This window comes from Colletotrichum costaricense (genome assembly GCF_030867565.1).
Source record: "Colletotrichum costaricense strain IMI 309622 chromosome Unknown Scaffold_1.1, whole genome shotgun sequence".
Lineage (NCBI taxonomy): Eukaryota > Fungi > Ascomycota > Sordariomycetes > Glomerellales > Glomerellaceae > Colletotrichum > Colletotrichum costaricense.
Genome location: NW_026848230.1, coordinates 1,110,795 through 1,130,160, shown reverse-complemented (window position 1 = coordinate 1,130,160; position 19,366 = coordinate 1,110,795). Strand labels below are relative to the sequence as shown.

The 19,366-nt window shown below is 50.9% G+C and overlaps 9 protein-coding genes across 9 annotated transcripts; 6 read left to right on the top strand and 3 right to left on the bottom strand.

Moving 5' to 3' along the window:
* Nucleotides 1-273: 273 nt before the first annotated feature.
* On the top strand, nucleotides 274-754 carry CCOS01_00428 (uncharacterized protein; the record flags this gene model as incomplete). Its single annotated transcript, XM_060448625.1, has 3 exons — nucleotides 274-415; nucleotides 475-658; nucleotides 718-754. 3 exons carry the CDS (start codon nucleotides 274-276, stop codon nucleotides 752-754), a joined length of 363 nt encoding a protein of 120 aa, XP_060320063.1.
* Nucleotides 755-951: 197 nt separating this feature from the next.
* On the bottom strand, nucleotides 952-2,070 carry CCOS01_00427 (uncharacterized protein; the record flags this gene model as incomplete). The annotated part of the gene is made up of 1 exon (XM_060448624.1): nucleotides 952-2,070. One exon carries the CDS (start codon nucleotides 2,068-2,070, stop codon nucleotides 952-954), a length of 1,119 nt encoding a protein of 372 aa, XP_060320062.1.
* A 2,144-nt stretch (nucleotides 2,071-4,214) lies between these two features.
* On the bottom strand, nucleotides 4,215-6,004 carry CCOS01_00426 (major facilitator superfamily transporter; the record flags this gene model as incomplete). The annotated part of the gene is made up of 2 exons (XM_060448623.1): nucleotides 4,215-5,382; nucleotides 5,484-6,004. The coding sequence occupies 2 exons, from the start codon at nucleotides 6,002-6,004 to the stop codon at nucleotides 4,215-4,217; spliced, it is 1,689 nt and encodes a 562-aa protein (XP_060320061.1).
* Nucleotides 6,005-6,927: 923 nt separating this feature from the next.
* On the bottom strand, nucleotides 6,928-7,814 carry CCOS01_00425 (uncharacterized protein; the record flags this gene model as incomplete). The annotated part of the gene is made up of 2 exons (XM_060448622.1): nucleotides 6,928-7,209; nucleotides 7,287-7,814. The coding sequence occupies 2 exons, from the start codon at nucleotides 7,812-7,814 to the stop codon at nucleotides 6,928-6,930; spliced, it is 810 nt and encodes a 269-aa protein (XP_060320060.1).
* A 2,583-nt stretch (nucleotides 7,815-10,397) lies between these two features.
* Nucleotides 10,398-12,232, top strand: CCOS01_00424 (GMC oxidoreductase; the record flags this gene model as incomplete). Its single annotated transcript, XM_060448621.1, has 3 exons — nucleotides 10,398-10,674; nucleotides 10,764-11,931; nucleotides 12,022-12,232. 3 exons carry the CDS (start codon nucleotides 10,398-10,400, stop codon nucleotides 12,230-12,232), a joined length of 1,656 nt encoding a protein of 551 aa, XP_060320059.1.
* Nucleotides 12,233-13,938: 1,706 nt separating this feature from the next.
* On the top strand, nucleotides 13,939-14,348 carry CCOS01_00423 (uncharacterized protein; the record flags this gene model as incomplete). Its single annotated transcript, XM_060448620.1, has 2 exons — nucleotides 13,939-14,021; nucleotides 14,066-14,348. 2 exons carry the CDS (start codon nucleotides 13,939-13,941, stop codon nucleotides 14,346-14,348), a joined length of 366 nt encoding a protein of 121 aa, XP_060320058.1.
* Nucleotides 14,349-15,113: 765 nt separating this feature from the next.
* CCOS01_00422 (FAD dependent oxidoreductase) lies at nucleotides 15,114-16,532 on the top strand (the record flags this gene model as incomplete). The annotated part of the gene is made up of 3 exons (XM_060448619.1): nucleotides 15,114-15,915; nucleotides 15,977-16,217; nucleotides 16,289-16,532. 3 exons carry the CDS (start codon nucleotides 15,114-15,116, stop codon nucleotides 16,530-16,532), a joined length of 1,287 nt encoding a protein of 428 aa, XP_060320057.1.
* Nucleotides 16,533-17,113: 581 nt separating this feature from the next.
* CCOS01_00421 (amidohydrolase) lies at nucleotides 17,114-18,294 on the top strand (the record flags this gene model as incomplete). The annotated part of the gene is made up of 2 exons (XM_060448618.1): nucleotides 17,114-17,293; nucleotides 17,356-18,294. 2 exons carry the CDS (start codon nucleotides 17,114-17,116, stop codon nucleotides 18,292-18,294), a joined length of 1,119 nt encoding a protein of 372 aa, XP_060320056.1.
* A 628-nt stretch (nucleotides 18,295-18,922) lies between these two features.
* Nucleotides 18,923-19,366, top strand: CCOS01_00420 (uncharacterized protein; the record flags this gene model as incomplete). The annotated part of the gene is made up of 1 exon (XM_060448617.1): nucleotides 18,923-19,366. One exon carries the CDS (start codon nucleotides 18,923-18,925, stop codon nucleotides 19,364-19,366), a length of 444 nt encoding a protein of 147 aa, XP_060320055.1.

The window sequence follows — 19,366 nt, the reverse complement described above, 5'->3', positions numbered from 1 at the left end:
TGCTGGATCGACCCCTCCATCATGTCATCGGGCAGTGTGAATCCAGGGGCACAGGAAGGTTAAGGGGTTTTTCTCGAAATAGAGCAAGCTTAGATGGGCCCTTTGTCGATCACATGAGAGCTTGACCTGGTTGCTGGAGGGGCATAAGAACCCCTCAAGCTGCTCCCTCATTTTGGACTTGGGAGACCTACTACTTCACTCTCAAGCTCAACTACATCACTACATACCAATTGACTTTATACACCTACCCAACCCCACACCAAATTATTCAAAATGTTCGGATTCGGAGAAGCCAAGGAGCACCGTGACGCCGTCTATGAGGGCCAGCACGAGGGCAAGCTGTCCCACGAGATTGTTGCCGGTGGTGCTGCCTTTGAGGCCATGAAGCTCTTCGAGGACCGCCAGCGCAAGAACGGTATGCTCAATAACTTCCTTAAGTCACCCAAAACTCGAACTAATCATCATTCTACATAGGCGAGCCCGTCAAGCACCAGTTCGCCAAGGAGATGATTGCTGGCATTGCCGGCGCCGAGGTCGACAAGCTCTTCGAGACCAAGGGCCTGGACTACATCGACCGCGAGAAGGCCAAGAGACACGCTGAGAAGCAGGCCGAGCACCTGTACCAGGAGCAATACGGTGACATGGACGAGTACAACCCGTAAGCAAACCTTCAGATCATTCAATACACATCGAACAGGGACTGACAGATTGATATAGTGAGCGCCGAGGCCGCCACGAGCGCATGGACTACTAGATAGTGTGTGTATATTTTATCAACGGCCGGACAGATATACTATGACGAAATGAAATTCATTTGAAGAACTGAACAAACACTATTTTGTTGACACTTGAACTTGTGACATGCAAATTGGTATCTAAAGCTGCTAACATTATCCAAACTCGCTGGTTTGCATGCCACAGTAATCATATACTCACAAATCCTCCCACCATTCAATGCTTCAATCCAACCGGCAGGGCACTCGAAGAAGCAGACCCGAACTTCATATCACTACTGCCCCCAGTAATTTGTTCGAATAACCTCTCTCGCTCCTTCTGCAGCGCCGTGCGCGTGCTCTCCAACCTCTCCCCGCGAACTTTTTGCTCCCGCGAGAGACACATGTGTCGGTCCCTGGTCTCGTGGAGGTACCGACTCAAAGCCTGGGCACATTTCTCAATCGACATTCTCGACTTCTTGATCTCATCATGGAACGCCATGTCGGAGTAGATGTTGTCAAACAGCACATCTCCCATGAGGTTGCCGTGGTTGATGTTAATCGGCGGCAGGTCTCCGATGTACGGCGTCATCCGTTGCGCCTGCATCACCAACATCCTCGCTTCCTGCGCCGCGCTCTCGGCGCGCTGCAACGCACTCCGCTCCATCATGTCCGTCATCGATCCGCCGCCAAACATGTCCATGCGCGAGTGGCTCAAGGCGTCGTCCATGTGCCGCAACGAGTCACCCATCCTCTTCATCGCATCCGTAAGAAGGCGTATGGCATGCTGTTCAGCTTCGACTTTTGATCGGGTATCATGGTACTCGTGTAGGGCCTGTTCCGCCGACTGCTCGAGGGTATCCTCCTCGGGATAACTCGGCGTCGGGCCCGCAAAGATCGAATCATAGAGGCTATCCAGCTCGCACTGCGCCTCATCATGCCGCCTGGCTTCCACCTCAAGCGCCTTGCTTGCCTCACGCGCCTCGCTCAACTGCTCCTTCACGTTCTTGTTGAGCTCCTTTTCGCGGTGTTCGTCCTGCAGGACGTCAAAGTATTCACGCTCCTCGCGAGCGGCGCGCTCATCGAATTTGTCGCGCTTGCCGACGGCCTTGTGCACGAAGCGGCGCATGACGCTGTCGCGAAACTTTTCATGGTCCTTGAGTTCCTTTTTGCGGCGGCTGTCGAGGGCACGGATATTTCTGTCGGATTCTTTAAGCTGGTGGTCTAGGTCTGTGATGAGACGGCGTTGTTGACGGAGGTCGGGGATGGCGTTGTCTGTGTCTGCGAGGATGGCGAGGAGCTGGCGGTTTCTGACGGCTGCTTGGCGGATTTTGGATTCCAAGTCGGAAGTGGCCATGGTTTTATTGTCTCTGTGGGATAGAGAGGATGCAGCGGCTGCTTTTTGATACTTAGGTAAGGTAAAGGTACAAGAGGTATTATTGTTTGCGAACGGTATATAGAGTTCACGTATGAGAAAATGAAGTACTAAATAAGTATCGTGAGGGTATCGTGAGGTTCAAATATTGTGGCAAAGCCTCGAATAAAAAATACACAGGCGGGTTTAGGTTTTACTGAAGTTCTGGTTTTTGACGATGGAGTCAAAACACGAGAAAATCTGTCAATGACAAAAGCTCATGCCGGGGGGCTCTCTCCGAGGCCTGGGCATTATATGTTCGCCCGGCAATCCTTGGCAGACATGATGAATGCCCAACCATAGTCCCATCTCGGTGTTGGTTCGGTGGCTGAAAGGATCAAAGGTGACCATTCCCTCCAAGTCCCCAGCAACAGAGTCATAGCATAGCGATGGCAAGCGTGGCACCCCATGACATCAGACCCTCGCCCTTGAACATTATTCGGCCGGGTTGCCTCTGCGGTGCGGCGTCGCCCACTGAGTGCGGGGTGGGTAATCCCGTCGCGGTGGACGGATCAAAATAAGGGTCTGGTTTTTCTCTTGTCTTACCACCCAACCGCATTAGCAGGGCGAAGACTAAACTGAGAGGGCGGCGGCGAAATGGGGCAACACCGGGGAATGGGTGTGGTGAACTGGTGAAGGGGGAAATCAGTCAATACTGTTCCGGTTTGAACTATTGGGCTGTGAGCTGGGATCATCGGTGCTCGTAGAGTTGCGCCACAGACCGAGATGGCGGGAGAGGGAACTAGCCTTTAGAGTCTACACTCTTGTTCAAACCGAGCCACAGCGGATCGAGCTACTATTCTCTGTTGCCGCCCAATTGCGGCCCTCAATGTTAGTAATTTTTCCATTTACAAATACGGATCTTTCATGGAGAAGTTCCAAGTAGCCGCAGTTGGGAGAATCCGTTGATCACAAAGACTCTATTGGGATGGGGGAGGAACAGCCACACGCTAGACACCTGCCAAGAATCGAAGGATTCGGCGCCGCTGTGAAACTCGAGAGACCTGGATAAGACCTAACACGATCTAATCGCTTGGAATGATGCTGATGTTTGTGGCCAGTAATCACAAAAACAGCAGGGATCCTCGCCCATTGATCATGACACTTGGAAACTAGGTAGGACCTGGAGACTGACGAAGACAACAGAGGGGAAGTGGTTTCGGTGTGGCTGGTGCTCCTTGATCTGCTCTTTTTTTTTTTTTTTTTGCAAGCGGAGAGGCCATGAGTTCATGTTTTGAACCGACTGACTGGTCTGTCACCCATGACGATGACGATATGCACCACCCGCCGGACCAGCGAGTCTGTTGTTAATGGCATCGAGATCATAGCGATCTTGGTGACAATGTTCATCGGCAGTCTTTAGGAGCTAAGGCATGACGATGCCCAACGAACAACAGAAACAAACTGAAGAAAAAAATCAAGGCAACCCACCCAACACCGCGGTCAAGCCCGAAAATGCCCAATTTCATGCGCATTGACCTTGTGGCCCATCGTGAGAGAATCTTGCACGATGGAACAAATACCCTCATTAATGATATAGATGACCCAGATAAGTAGTCTCGCATGCCTCATGTTAGCCTTGCGTACCACTCACGACAGTCCTCATTCGAGGGTCTCCCCCCATTGCGCGACAGATACCTGAAGACCAGCGACAGCCACGTGGGCGAATGGCAGCTGATGTTGTCGATGCCAACGAGGCGGCGGGAATCCACAATCGTCTTGCTCTATCGGGGATGATCCCCGTTGACAACTTCAATCACCAGCGTCATGGTTCTCCATTCATGAAAATGGTCGGCCCTGCCAGTCAGTTGGCTGTCAATTGTCCGCCCAGCAACCGGAAGTGGTCCGCGGTATATTGCCCATCTTTAATTGAATTGATTCAGAACGCCTCCTTACCCTTCCCTCGCTGACCACGGTAGCCTGCGATACCGTTGAGTCGTGGTAATTTTACATGAAATATCCAGTCTATGCTTGTTAGTCCATCTAACCCAGTTCTCATACCGCCTTATCTATCCCAGAAGAAAACAATGCAATGAAACCACTAGCAAAACAAGCGATATCGAATGATAGAAGAACCTCATCCGGGGTTAATCCTCCGCCCCTGACTCATAGTCTAGTGCTTCTTGGTTGCTCTCCGTCTCTAAGTGGATGGGTCCCTTCTTCCTCGGCTCTTCTACAAGCATCAGCGCCCCCCACGTCAAGGACGCCAAGAACGCAACGTAGAACCACGGCAACCCCTTCCACAGTCCCTTCTTCTCAAGTCCGACCGAGAAGGCCCACGCCAGTACCGGTCCGCCGAGCGGAGACCCAAGAGTATCGACCATGCTCGTGAGCGCGTACAACCGGGACGTGTGCTCCGGATCGACAAACTCGGTGATCATGGCGCGCGCAAGCGGGTTGTGGGCCGAACCAAAGGTCTGGAAGACGAGACCCAGGAGAAAGACGACGATCTCCCTGCTAAAGGCCTCGAGAAGCGCACCGGCGGCGATCATGATGTAGGATGCCTTGGCGAGGAGGGCGTCCTTGCCGAAGCCGGTGCGGCGGAAGCGGCCGCGGGGGTCAACGACGATTTTCGAGACCCATGGGAGGAGAACGAGGGTGCCGAGGTGTAGAAAGCCCAGCGGGGAGAGGAGGAAGCTGGTTTGGGCGAGCGTCCAGCCAAAGTTCTTGCTCACGTACTGCGGTAGTGTAGAGGAGTTTGCCGTCATGATGGGGTTGCCGACGATGGAGGGCACAAGGCAGAGGAGGATATTGCGGTTTCTAAGGATCGCGAGAGAGTCCTTAAGCTGAACCAGCCCCTTGAAAAAGCCTTCCTTGATGGCGTCGCCCAGCGGCAGCTGCGGTTTCGGCGGTTCGTGCCCGTTGTCGAGCTTGACGCGGAGAGTCTCGGGTAGGAGCATGATGATGAGGAAGACGAACGGTGTGAGTAGGAACACCATACGAATCGGCACCCAGGGGCCGAATTTCTCCATCAGGAAGCCGGCGGAGACGTGGCCGCTAACGCCACCCACCACGGCGCCGACGGACAGGATGACAAAGTTTGAGGCGCGGTCCTTTTCGGTGCTGATATCGGCGGCCATGGCGTAGACATTATTGAAGACAACGACGATGCCGCCGCCGAAAAAGAAGAAGCAGGAACCGAAGAAGAGGTAGTAGATGCTCAGCTCGGGGAAGTTGGCCAGAATGAAAGGGGACCAGCTGAAGGCGGCGATGGTGCCAATGTAGGCGAAGACGAGACCTGCCTTCCGGCCGATGCTGAACGTACAGAATTTGTGTTAGCGATCAGGTAAATGGACTTGTAGTAAGATAGTATGACTTCGATTTTGCTCTCACGCAGGAGGGGAGTCGTGAGTTACCTATCTGACAAGACGCCGTAAGGAAAAGCGACGAGGAAGTTGACGACGGCTCCAATTAGAGACTGCCACCCGCCCAACCAAGCAAGCTGCTTTTGCACCTCGTCGACCTTGCACTTCATCTCCGGGATCACGTCCGCAGGGCTAGTTTTATAGTGCTTATGGCAAATGTCATCCTCGATGAGCCTCATCATGGGAAGCATAAGCATCATGCCCTTGATAGTAATGGCAAACTTGAGGAGAGCCAGCATAAAGATGATGGTACGCGGCGATCGGGCATGAAACGGAGCCAAGGCGGCATTGAGACGCCAGCCGGCTTTGTAGACCATCCCACCGAGAGCACCGCCGAGACCGCCATCACCGGAGGAGGGCCGTCTCCATTTTGGCGGCGGAGGTCTTTGAAAAGCACGGAAGCCGGCACGGGGCGACGGTTCGGACAGGTCCATTGGTAGCACCCCTTCGTGGTCCGAATATTCGGCGCCCAAGAGGTGCTCTTCCTCCACCTCGTCTGATAGACGTGGCATCTTCTCAAGCTTAGGCCGGTATTAAGGGACGAACGCAATGAGAGACGGAATTCAGTGAAGCAATGAGACGATAGCGAATGAATAAATGACAGGGAAAGAGAGTGCTGAACAGTAGACAGCGTACAAAGAATGGAAAGGCTTGTTTGACAGGGTTGTGGACAGCGAACCCGATGACGACGCGTCTGGGCAAAGAATTCCCGTCGCCAAGGCGGCAAGTTTCAGCTGGAGTCGGCGTCTTGCTGTAATAACTCCCCAAAGCTTTCCTCGTACAGCGCCGTGTAGCTCCGTTACGGACTGGGATGTGGGTATTGCCAAAGCTTGATGAAGTTTAGTAGAGTACCCAGACTGGCTGTGCAGTTTGGTGCTAATTCGAGCTAATTGAAAGTAGAGCCTTAACAGCTATGCCTCTCAAATGCCACGACCGGAAAAGCTTCAGCAATGCACTACCATTCGCATAATGGCAAGCCGTCCAAACATCACCAGATGCCGATTCCGCAGCGTAAGAGTCCGTTAATTTATGCTTTCATTTACTTACGAAAGCTTCCTTGATTGCTGCTGGTCCTTAAGAGACCTAACATATGCTACTGAACTGAAAGTTGTAAAACTCTTCCGTTGAAATACTCACTCTGCTGTGATGTTCTAACATTGATCCGTGACGACTCATACTGTCGTGAAAAATCGAGACAGCGAGCACAACTGGCGCTCTTAAGAGCTATATGCGGGTCTTCGGCTCTTAAGAGCAATAGGTGTTTAATTCTCAAGGTTGTCGCTCGTACATCGATAACAATGTCACCATTTTCTAGGCCTAGGTGGTATTACCCCCTCAAATGAGAGCTATCAGAAGGAAGAGAGACGCATACGTGAAGTCATGCGATCGGGGCACAAAGTCTTGCTGATGAGCCGCGCTACATAGCACACTGACCTCAAGTGCTTTGTGTTCGTTCATCCCAAATCCTCTGCTCATCATCTTCTTCCTCATAGTGAAGCCTTGAGAGACTGTACGTGTTGTCAGACGCTAAAACGTAGAGGATCATGAGAGCCGCAAACGATGGCCAAACAGAGAGGATCACATCGACAACTGCGGCTCCAATGTACGTTGGACCCCAGCCCCAAAAATGATTCGTCACCACCATGATAGAGGTGATGAAGTTATACAGTCTGGTTATGAGCCAGAGAGAGACTGCAATGAGTAGAAGAGTAGATGCCTACCAAGTAAATTCGGGTTAGCAACATTTTCAGATGGATTCAGATCTGTCTCTAAGATCAAGAAAAGACTACCTACCTTTTGGGTAGGACTGCCCCTGGCCGTCTTGAAGGATACAACTGCATAACCAACCAAGCCGAGGGCCGCAACAAAGAGGAAGCCAATGTTGACGACACCCATGTATTGGGCGGCAAATCCCAGCCTGATCGCATTGTCCCAATCACCTGGTACATAGCGGTCTCTGCGAGGGAGGATTTCGAACAAGACCGTCTCAGCGACCTCACAGGCAAAAATCGCCACAGCTACCAGAGTTACTAGAGCCGACAGGCCGAGCACCACCTTTCTTCCGATGCGATAGGCTTTGGAATCGTCGCTCTCGGCCCCGCTGCGGAGCTGGGTTATGGCGTGAGCTAGAGAAAAGAAGGCGAGAAGAAGGGCGACATGGCCTAGGTATCCAATCAGCCCACCGACGAAATAGACATAGACAAGTTCATTCGGAAAGGAGAAATGGCCGTTCTTCCGCCAAGCGTAAGAGACTGTGATGACAATCCAGTAAATGAAACTGAGGAGTTCAGATCTAAAAAGCGTCGGCGGTGTTAGTCTCATGACCGGAAATGTGTTGGAACAGATACGGTTGAAGCTTTCTCGGGAGGTGCGGTGAAAGTTATAAGCAATGATAATAGAAATTCCTCACATGCTCCAAAGTCCCAGGGCAATCTTGGTAAAGTCAACCCATCGGCGTGTGTGATCGTGCTTGGCACCGGGCTTACGCAGGACAAGTACAGAGAATCCCAAGGCGGGGAGAACTACAAGGCCGGATAGAACGGTCCGTAATACGGATCCTGTTATATAAGGTTGATAGTCCATTGTGGAGCTACCTACTCAAATCAGAATTACTATATCTTAGAATCTAGATCGAAGCGATGCCACGTTGAGGAGTATGTTGATTATATTCGTCTTTGGTGGAGATATGAGTGATGCAGGAATAACGGACAAAAAGGTTCGGGCTGACAAGCACCTTAAATAATTACCCCAACTATGATCAAAATATGCGAGCCCACGATCTTGGCATTCCTCTGTCCAGCTACATGTAGCAAGGAACAAATGTGCTTTCGGTACGAGCCGGCCTCTCGCGGTCACACCCTAGCCGGGCGACAGCTGTGCCGCAGCTAGACTGAATTGGTACGCATGCATGGCTGTACGACACTGGGCCAAGGAGATTCCAGCAGTTCAGAGCCTATAATCGCTGACAAGAATATGCAGAAGGAATACAATCACCTTATGTGGTTCGTCCCCCATACGCGGCCCGCCTCAGTCGCGAGTCGGGCGCATCACTGCGTCTCCTCAAATTGTAGAATGATACCGAACATCATTTTGCCAACGCCGGGATCAACAAGGTCTTAAATGGAAAGCTGAATTTTGGCAAGCGAATATGCTGAAATGGTCTCATGATGTCGAAATCATGTTGTGAGCCCGTAGAGTTAGCCCATGAGCCACGTGGGCTGCTGGGAGTGACTTGGTCCGAAAAGCATGAGTACATAAAGGCAGATTCATTCAGTATGTAGATAGCAAGTCACCTACGGCATTCCCAAATCTGAACAAAAATAGATAACTCAGAACGACTCATGGCCAAGCCTTTTCACTCCCTTCTCATGATCTCCTGCTTGCGTCCTGCTAGGTTTCTACTTAATTCGCTCCGTATAAGTGGTGAATAGTATGATTATGGTGCTTTCATTCAACTTTGACCTTCGCCAGTGGGGAATCAATCCGGCACATGTAGTGAGGATTGTAGGGAATCCACTATGGAGCCTCAATCAAAAGCGAGCCGGTAGCGGTCGAAAGCCTCTTATATAGGGATGTGAGCGTTTTAATTGATGTGAATGATTACCAGCCAAGCCGAGTTGAGGATTCAACTGAGCCTGCTAGAGACTCTCGAGAGGCAGACTATTTGCCTATCATGCAACCAGCCTAGTTCGATGGGACTTCCGTAGCTCAGAAGAAGCGCACTCAACTTCTATTCGAATTCAGGGGCAGACGTCTGGTGACAGCCACTCACCCAGGGAGAGTATAATTGAGACAAATAGCAGTAGGCTTCCCCTTTCTGCTGGGAAACCCAAAATTTCTCGTCCTATTGGTCTATTTGTTGTCTGCCGAAATTTCATGGATAATGTAGTTCAAACTCAACAAGGGCTACAACTGGCAAGCTCCTTTTACTGTCCTTCATTGACGTTCAGTATGTTCATCCAGCAGCATGCGTCATGTAGCTTATACGGCGACTGGACAAATCTCTGATGTATTCTGTTTCGTTACAGCCGTCGCTATCGGTGGTTTCCTGTGACTTGACTCATGATCTCACAAAGAACCGATGGATCACCGCTCTATTGTGATAATCATTATTGGATGCTACCTTATACTATGTCCAGCTATGACTGGGCTTTACCCTGATTGTAGAGTCAAGACTTCGGAGATTATCGTTCCGTGGCCTTTCGACTCACACGCGGTTAAGAATCAACAGGATTAGATCTTACTCGACTTTTGCTGCCCAAGTGCATGGAGCATTTCAAAGCAGCGACAAGCATGAAAGAGAGGATGTCTATGAACAGCGGCATGACCACCTACTAGAGACAAGTCGCTCAGTTTGATGATACCACCATCTAGCGACAGCAACACCGCTATAACACTTCAATGCATTATGCCGAGCATCTTCAAGCGGTACTTCGGTCATAGCTTGAAAGCTATTCTACCTATCAATTATCGAGTGAAAAATAAGATCGGCGAGGATCTACGTGTCCGCATCACGGGGTGTCCTGAGACTTCAACATCTCGGCTCTGTGTCACCGTTACACAGCGTACCTGCCAACATTCCAAAAACATCCCTAGATGCCCGCAACACCCACTGCCGTGACCACCACGACCACTTCGCGTAAGAGTTTCATGGTATTTTCTCGAATTCCCCCTATAAAGCTGTTTTCCACTGTCTGACACACGATGGAGAATCATGTTTCTCTCCATCCCTTGGTTTCCAGATGTTAACTCTACCCCTTCCCGTAAATTTGAAGCCCAGTTCTGCCGGGCGTGTGTAGAAGTGAGTACTTAACAACTCGTCTCCTCGGGAAAACAATCCTTTGGGTTCGCCCACTCAGCCCGATTCTCCCTCTTTCAAGCACGACAAATTCGAATTCCATCATAATGATCATTTGGGACTGCATTGTGGTGGGAGCTGGAATTGCGGGGTCCGTCGTCTCAAACCGACTCCTTGAGCAAGACCCGACCCTCAAGATACTCCTAGTTGAGGCGGGCCCCAACACTCATGAGCTTGTAGACTTGAAGGCAATCGAAACGGACCCCGAAGTGACCCGTAATCACACATGGTCGTTTACTTCAGTGCCACAAGTCAATGTTGACAATCGAACTATGTCCTCCCTCGCTGGCAAGGGGCTGGGTGGTGGCACTGCCATTAACGGAGGTAAGTGGCTAGAAATATGACGGGCACATAGCCCACGTCTTTCAACTTACTTTTGACTTTCGGATCCTCGCTTACGAGACATGAACAAGGCGCTTGGGTTCGCGGCCACAAGGTCGACTACGACCTTTGGGGCGAGATGGTAGACGACGAGAGGTGGACGTATGAGGGCCAGCTGCCATACATGAGGAAGACGGAGACGCTTTGGGACCAAACCACAAACCCGTCGGTTCATGGGCATCAGGGACCAGTCAAGGTCGAAACACCAGTGGAAATGGGCCGTATCTTTCCACTGCGCCAGCCGCTGATGGACTCGTGGAGAGAACTCGACGTCAATCCATTGCCTTCTCTTGACTCTAACTGCGGCGATAATCTCGGCGTAGGCAACATCCAAGAAAACAGACACCACGGCAAGCGCCAGCTGGCATCACAGGTCTACTCTCTCGACGGCATCACCGTTCTAACTGACAGCCTCGTCGCTCGTATCCTGGTGGATCGGTCCCCTAGAGGTCCCCTTGTCTCCCGCGGCATACAACTCGAGAACGGCACAAAGATCTTTGCGCGTGAGACGATCCTCTCAGCAGGCGCCTACAATACGCCAAAACTATTGATGCTTTCCGGCATCGGACCGGCAGACATGCTCCGAGAGCACGGCATCAACGTCATTCTGGACCAGCCAGCCGTCGGCCAGAACCTGCATGATCACATCCTCCTCCCCACATTCTGGCACTTCGCCGATCCTTCCGCTGGTTGGGCCAAGGGATCAGGCAATCCTTTATTTGAGCAGCCCCAGTACGATCTTGGCGGCTTCGGCGATTTCATCACCGCCACCAAGCTTCCCAGAAAAGGCCTCGCAGATGCCATTGCACAGGACGAAGGCGGGATCTCCCCCAACCCGATGCTGCACCCACTTCTGAATCGGGACCGTGCCGTTTCCTCACATCAACTCCTATATAGCGGGATCTCAGCCGACGGATCTGCCATCATGCTCGTCTCCGTCGTTCTTATTACCACTGGTCGCGGGTCCGTCTCGATCCAGTCTGCCGATATAAAGGACGACCCTGTTATCGACCCGAATTTTCTGGGTTCCAACTTTGACCGATTTGCCGCACGAGAGACGATACGGGAGGCTATCAGGCTCATGTCATCCAACATGACCATTATGGGTCGAGAGATTATTGACGGCGATGGAACGGATCATCCACTGACGGTGGATTCCACCGATGAAGAGGTCGACGCCCTGGTACGCGGTCACACTGGGTAGGTCACTTCCTCGTATACTTACTTTCTTCTACACACTTCTACAACATTTTTCGGCTTATGATCTTACTGACGCGGTATATCATGTAGTGGATGTTATCATCCTGCCGGCACAGCCGCCATGGGCACTGTAGTGGACAGCGACCTACGAGTGATGGGTGTATCGGGCCTTCGTGTCGTCGACACGTCCGTGTTCCCCGTTCCTATCTCGGCGAACCTACAGGTAGCCACTTATGCGCTTGGAGAACAGGCAGCAGATATCATTGGGTCGAGTTTATGGCGTAACGTGTGGTATTGGTGATTGTCATGGGTCGAGAACAAATGCTGTTATGAAGTTTACGGGTCATTCAAATCGATGCCACTTATGAACAAAAAGGTCGTTGCTTGAAAGGTATCTTCTTAATTCCATCTGAGAAGTGAAAGAAAGTCGGAGGGAATTGTCGGCAGTGAAGCTTTCATGTCAAGTCCGAGTACGCACTTGATTGGGCATTGATGTAAGAACAATACATGTAGAGAAGCTTTGCTCTACACACGCGCCAATGGAACATATCATAACATGCAATCAGCATGATACTGACTACATGATGAGGCGCTTATTCACTCATACAACCGGAACTCTTAGATTAATACGATTCACAGGTGGGGAGTTCACATTAGCCACTGCCTACCGGAGCTCCTAGATGCATGGTATCGAATGTCGAGGCATCTTGGACATCTCTATGAGATGTTAACGATGTCTTGTCAGTAATCTTTTGCCTAGCATAGCTTAGAGCCAACCCGGACGACATGTAGTGTGCCGATGTCGGCGGCAAAGCAACTCAGTCAACTGATGACTGTGGCTGGGATTGTGAGCCTAGATCGCAGTGCAAGCTATCTCCCTTGGTATAACATAATTTGTATTATCGCATCGAGCTACAAAGAGACAAAATGTGTAACAAGACTGGCACACTCTAAGTCCAGCGAGTGGCTCAGCAACGCGATCTCTTCCTCTTCACAAACACAACCCCACCATTACCTGAATCTTGATCTCTCTCTCTTTCCTTCCTCGACTGTGCCAAAGTAATCCATAGGACCATTTTTCTCCTTCATACACATGTTCAGATTAAAGACTTTGCTTTATTACCAAGATGCGAAACGATGTCGACAGAAGATGACAACGACAGCGAACCCTGCCGCATTCGAAGTGGCAACGATGATGGAGAGAGAATGAACACAATGACCGAGAGCATGGAGAAAATTCTTGACATCAAAATCGAGAGTATTGACGATTTCCCAAAGCTCTCTTGTCACCCCAAAGATCAGACCGCTTCCAATCCTCTTGGCCCTTCACCCCGCATTGGACACGAAACTAACCTCGACCGGAGAAAGTCCTCTTATTACCTCATAGGAGGAATTGCTCGTGGCCCACTGGAAGAATCCCTTTGTCATAACAGTAAGTTTGCCTCAGATCACCCGAACGACTCTCCCTATTTGGAGACGGAAGACTCTTCCCCTTCTCCGAAGTCCTGTTGTAACCTAAAAGCGGAAGGTACTTCCAATCACCTGGAGACCACTCCTTGTCTGGGGAAAGAATCTACTCCAGATGGCCTAGTAGCTGAGACTGCTTCGGACTCTCTGAAGATCTCTTCTCATTTCGAAAATAAGGCTGTCTGCGATTACTCAAAAACCAGTTCTCGTCTGAAATCTTTACCAGCCAAGCTTCGGTTTCTTCTTCTATCGTGGATGTCGGATCTACCGACGCTTCATAGTGTTATAAATGCATCTCCTGTGCTGCATGCACAGTACAGGAAGACCCGCGATACTCTGCTTTTCACCTGTTTGAGCAAGGAGCTTGATGGGTATTATATTGACGCCTTCGCCATCCTTAGGTCTCGGGTAGCAATTTTCGGACCGAAGCGAACCGACGATATGTGCGAACGGTTCCTGTCCGACGCTTGTGATACCGTACTCTCAGGGAAACATAATGTTGGAGATTTCGACAGACCTAGCGGCGGTCAAATTCGCTGGATGGCGGCTTTTCATGTTTCTGTAGCTCGACCCATCGCTCGTCTGTACGCGAATTGGGCGCTTGGAAACCTCCGGCAGGTGGTGTTATCTGTATTGTAATTCACGTCGGGGGAGACATTCCGACAAGAACAGAAGCCGACAACGTCACAAGTCTTAGCCGAAGTGAGGAGATACGCATCTACAGGGCAATCTACCGCTTCGAGACATATTGCCATTTATTCGGTCGAAACAAGGGTGTGCAGTCCTATGGCTTTCGGAGTGATAAGATTTGTGATACTTTCTTCGGAAGCTTTGATCCATGGGACGTAGAGGCGTTTGTGTCCATCTACCTATTCATCAAATCCAAGTACGACAGACTTTCAGATGAGGTGAAGGATGACGTTGCGGATACCAATCCCAAGATTCGATGATCGAAGTTCGGGGCTGACACCTGCCGGGGACAAACTTGAAAGGGCCAAGACTTCGCTGAAGTTCATGGGTGTTAGCGTGCCACCTTTTTCACCACCGCTGGCGTGGGTCCTGTCATGGAATGAACAGTACTCCAACGTTCATGGAGGGTTTGCGCCAGAAGAGTTAGGGCGATGGGGCTATGTAATGTGAGATGAGCAGCAATGAAACGAAATGGAAGGCGGAGCGAAGAGCCTCATTCGCGAACAATGGAAGTCTCACCCTAAAAGTCTTGTTGAGACCATGGAGACTGTTGTGGTCTGGGGGTTGAATGGTAACGCCGACGACGCCGACGACATTACAGACGATATGGAGGGATACTCTCAATTTACTCACTGGATTCCAAGGGTTGATCACTTAACATAGTTGGGGAAAGATCCATAGATGAATCCTTCACTTCTCATCCCCAGCGTGGTATTCTGGATAGAGCCCAACTCTGAGGTGTGCCAAAGGCAGGAGTGCTATGAACTTATGCCTCCACCAATATCTTCGAGACAATACTGATGAATGTGACTTGCTCCATGTTGCAGTGGAGATTGTTCGGCCCAAAGTTGATTGCGTGCCGACTTGATCACATGACGTCAGAAGATAAGATGGGGATGAAGTGCGGGCAGTGTCCGACAACGGGGATCAAGATGCGACTCACTCGGACTTATTGAGAACACAGTCTTTAGTCTGATTTTCGCAGACTCAAAATCAACAAGCTAACACACTTCCGTATTGCAGAAATGGCCGCCTCAACAGGGTCATACCTCATCGTAGGCGCTGGCGTTTTTGGCGCCTCCACAGCCCTGCACTTAGTCCGCGCCTATCCCGACGCCAGCATCACCCTCGTAGACCGTAACGCCTATGACGCCCCGATCCGCGTCGCCGCCTCCTGGGACTGGAACAAGGTCGTGCGCGCCGACTATGTTGATATTGAGTACATGCGCCTCTGCCTCGAAGCCAAAAAGTACTGGTCCGAGGACCCGATCTGGAAACCATACTACCACGAAAGCGGCGTCTACTGGGTCTCGCCAAACAACTTTGCAGAACAAATGCAAGAGAACTACAAGAAGCTCGGAGTCGACTCTGGGTTATTCTCTTTCTCTGTCGGGGAGGCGAAGAAGCAGTATGGCGGCATCTTCAAGGATGCTGATTTCACTGATGTGAAGGAGGTTTTTGTCAATAAGAATAGTGGATGGGCTGAGGCGAAGGAGGCATTGCAGAGAACGATCGAAGAGGCTGTGAAGCTCGGGGTGAAGTACATTGAGGCAGAAGTTGAAAAAATCGAGTTCGACGACGATGGTGCTGCAACCGGTATCAAGACGTCAAAGGGCGAGAGTCTTACCGCCTCACGAGTCATTCTGTCAACAGGCGCTTACACGGCTAAGTTGCTTGCTGATAGCGCACCCGCAAGAGAAGATCTTCAAGCTGGTGACAGGTTCGTAGCAGCAGCTGTTACCGAGGGGTTTACGCCTGTCTCTGGGGAGAATGCAAAGGACTATTACGACGGGCCAGTTGGCATCTCCATGGTGCCTCCATCGAGAGGTATGGAAGAGCTGGCTCCAACTCAACCCCGCTGTGTTTTAAATACTAAAGTTTATCCTAGGCGCAAGCAACGGAAGTGTTCCCCATTCCAAAGACAAGACCTTGAAGTTCTGGGGTCAGATCATCTTCAGAAACACTCAGACTCATGCAAACGGAAGCCAGATATCTGCACCTCCCCCGGCAGTTGACTATGCGCAGCTCGACGTACCAGATACTCTGAAAGAAGATGTTGACTATGCTGGAAAGAGCCTGTTTGGGAAAGGAAGCGAAACATTCAAGAACGAGAACTATCGTATCTGCTGGTATGTATAGAGGCTCCTGAAGGACTCGAGTCAAGATGAAAGATGCAATGTCTTGCTAATACATGTGTTAGGGAGGCTGTCACGCCCGATGAAGACTTTATCATCTCCCCACACTCTGCAAGCAAGAACCTCTACGTCGCAACCTGCGGATCTTTCCACGGCTGGAAGTTCCTGCCCATCCTGGGTAAATATGTCGTGCAGATGCTCGACGGATCTCTCGAGGATACTTTGGTAAAGAAGTGGTCATGGGACCGAACATTCCCATCGCCCACTCACAGGGCCTGGCCTAGAAGAGAATTGAGCGGTCTGAAGTAATTGCTTCCAGCGGAAAGGAATGTAGGATTGGTGGCTAGCATATGATAATGAGATAAAGAGGGAGACCTGATCGATAAACTCGTCCATTATTAGTGCTTCAAAGATAAGCGCAATTTGTTAATTTGTTTCGCGATCAAGCCACCCCTGAAGATGCGGCACATGGTCATCATGAGCGAGTGGACGTCAATCTTAGAAAGAGCCAATTGGCAAGTCGATGGGACCCGTCCCATCTCCCCACCGTTGTAAGTGACGATCGACACGGCTGCATGTAAGTAACGAACTTGCGCGGAAGACTGCTAGACAGTTGTAAGCGTGGCGTCTCGTATCTGCCGCTATGCGCGCTGCTGCGAGACAAAAGCAACCTAACCTGGCCATTGTGACGCAGCGCAGGAAACGGCGTGGAAAGGCTTCGGATCAGGAGACATGTGCTGGTGCCTTGGCGTCCTTCACATGTATTTGATAATCACTGCAGCTCGCCTAAGTGCCTAAGCTGAAGATGTCAACTAAGCTTACTGCTTTGATCTCGCATTGGCACCAACTTCGCCCAAGGCGGGAACGTTAAGTTCAATCCACAACTAGTCATGCCTCTTCTCTTCTTCATCATCGTCGGCCAACTTTTGAGTCTCGCACTGGCAGGCACTCAGATGGAATCCTCAAAACTAAAAATAGATGTGCATGCGCACTACGTCCCAGACTTCTATGCGCAAGCGCTCAGAGACGCTGGGCATTCACCTGGGCCCGATGGCATGCCCGGGATTCCCGTCAGTATTTATCCCTACGAGCACCTGGAAAGGCTCTGCGATATGCTTATACGGGGTGATAGGAATGGACGCCCGAGGCACATCTCAACTTCATGGATGCCCAGGATATCGAGAAATCGTACTTGTCCATCTCCAGCCCGGGGGTATACCTGTCCGTACCATCAAAGTACGCGACTGAGAAAGCCATCAAACTCGCACGTCAAGTAAACGAATATGCATCAGGATTAAAATTCAAGTATCCCGACAATTTTGGCTTCTTTGCATCCCTTCCCCTCCCAGATGTGAGCGCGTCCGTCGAAGAAATCAAATACTGCTTCACCCAACTCGACCCGAAACCTGACGGCATCGTGCTCATGTCCAACTTTTACGGGATGTACCTCGGCGACCCGGACCTCGATCCAGTGTACAAGGCACTGAACGAGGTGAACGCCACAATCTTTGAGCATCCTACCGCACCTTGTACCGAGCACAACCACTTGAGATTCTCAATCGACGGAGAAGACCCCGGTATCGCACCGCCGGAATGGCTTACCCTGAACAGACCGGTGGCAGGACGGCAAGGACGAGCGCCGACAATCGACTTCCCCTTTGACACAGCACGCACATTTGCAGACTTATTCTACTCCAAGATTCCGACGCGATTCCCTCGCATCAAGTGGATTATGCCTCATGCCGGCGGCGGTCTCGTTCCTACTCTGGATCGGATTGTCAGTTATAGCACGCCGGATGTCAATCTCACGGAGTCGTTTATGAAAGCTACATTAGCAAAAAACTTTTACTTTGACCTTGCTGGACCTTGGCCGGTTATCTGGGCGATTCCTCCATTGCTTCGGTGGGTGAGCTATGAGAAGCTGTTGTGGGGGACGGATACGCCTTTCACGCCTTGGGCCATGGCTGAGGCTGGAAGAGTCAAGTTTGATCAAGATATTGAGGAGGCTTTCAACGACACCAGCAAGGTCGAAGCTGTGAGAAGGAGCAATGCTGCGAAACTATTCGGATGATGCATTGGTCTTTCGGTGTCATCAATCTGTGGGCCTAAAGCCAGGTTATTTCTATCAGAAGCCTTGGTGCTGATAGAGTGGGATTATTTTGGTATCATTCACAAGACCGATACAGAAAGCTTCTAGCTACGCCCACATCTATTATCAGTATACTTTCCGACAGAATGCCTCCTCATTGGTGAGCGTATCATCATAAGCCCTTCACCGAGGTCCCCTCGCGTTGTCTACAAGCAACATACCTGGAAATATTATCATATCAGCACCAATCGATGAAGCATTTGGTGCAACGGAAGTCGTTGATTGTAGTTATCTTATCCGGACAAAGAGTTGAGACCCCGAGGCTCGACATGCCAAACAAGGCATTTCTTGCCGGACTGGTGGTGTGGGTCTCCACATCGCCGACCAATATAGTACGAACAACGGACACCATCGTCACGTAAAAAATTGGATGAGACGGCGTCTTGTTCTTAGCTCACCGGAGTCGGAATAGGAGGGGTAGATGACGAATGATATAAACCCCCACGAACACAATTCTTCATCACCAACAACACCGTAGAAACTGTGTGCCTTGTAGACGACAACTTTTCTAAGTTTCTGTGCCGTAACAACAAAGGAAACGCAAAGAAAGATGGCATCAAAAGCTCCAGAATCGCCCCTCATAGTAGACCTCAAATCCTCCACAACAAATCCCCCAGAATCATTTCCCGAACAGTCCCGCGGCAACGCAACATGGCACACCCTCGTCTCTGCCCCGGGGACAGTAACCGACTCCCTCAGCTCCGGCGTGGCGACCTGCCCGCCCAACGGAAGCCTGGCGCTACACCGCCACAAGCAGGCCGAGATCTACTACGTGCTCTCCGGTAGCGGACAAGTCGAGATCAACGGCGTCCGGCACGCCGTGTCCAAGGACCAGCTAGTGTGGATTCCCGGGGACGCGGAGCACGGTGTGTTTTGCGACGGCGGGGAGACCATGACGTGGCTTTATGTTTTCCCGGAGGGCAGGTTTAGTGATATTGTGTATCGGTTCAAGCATGAGGTTTTGGGGGAGCCTGAGGTTCGGGCGAAGCTTTGA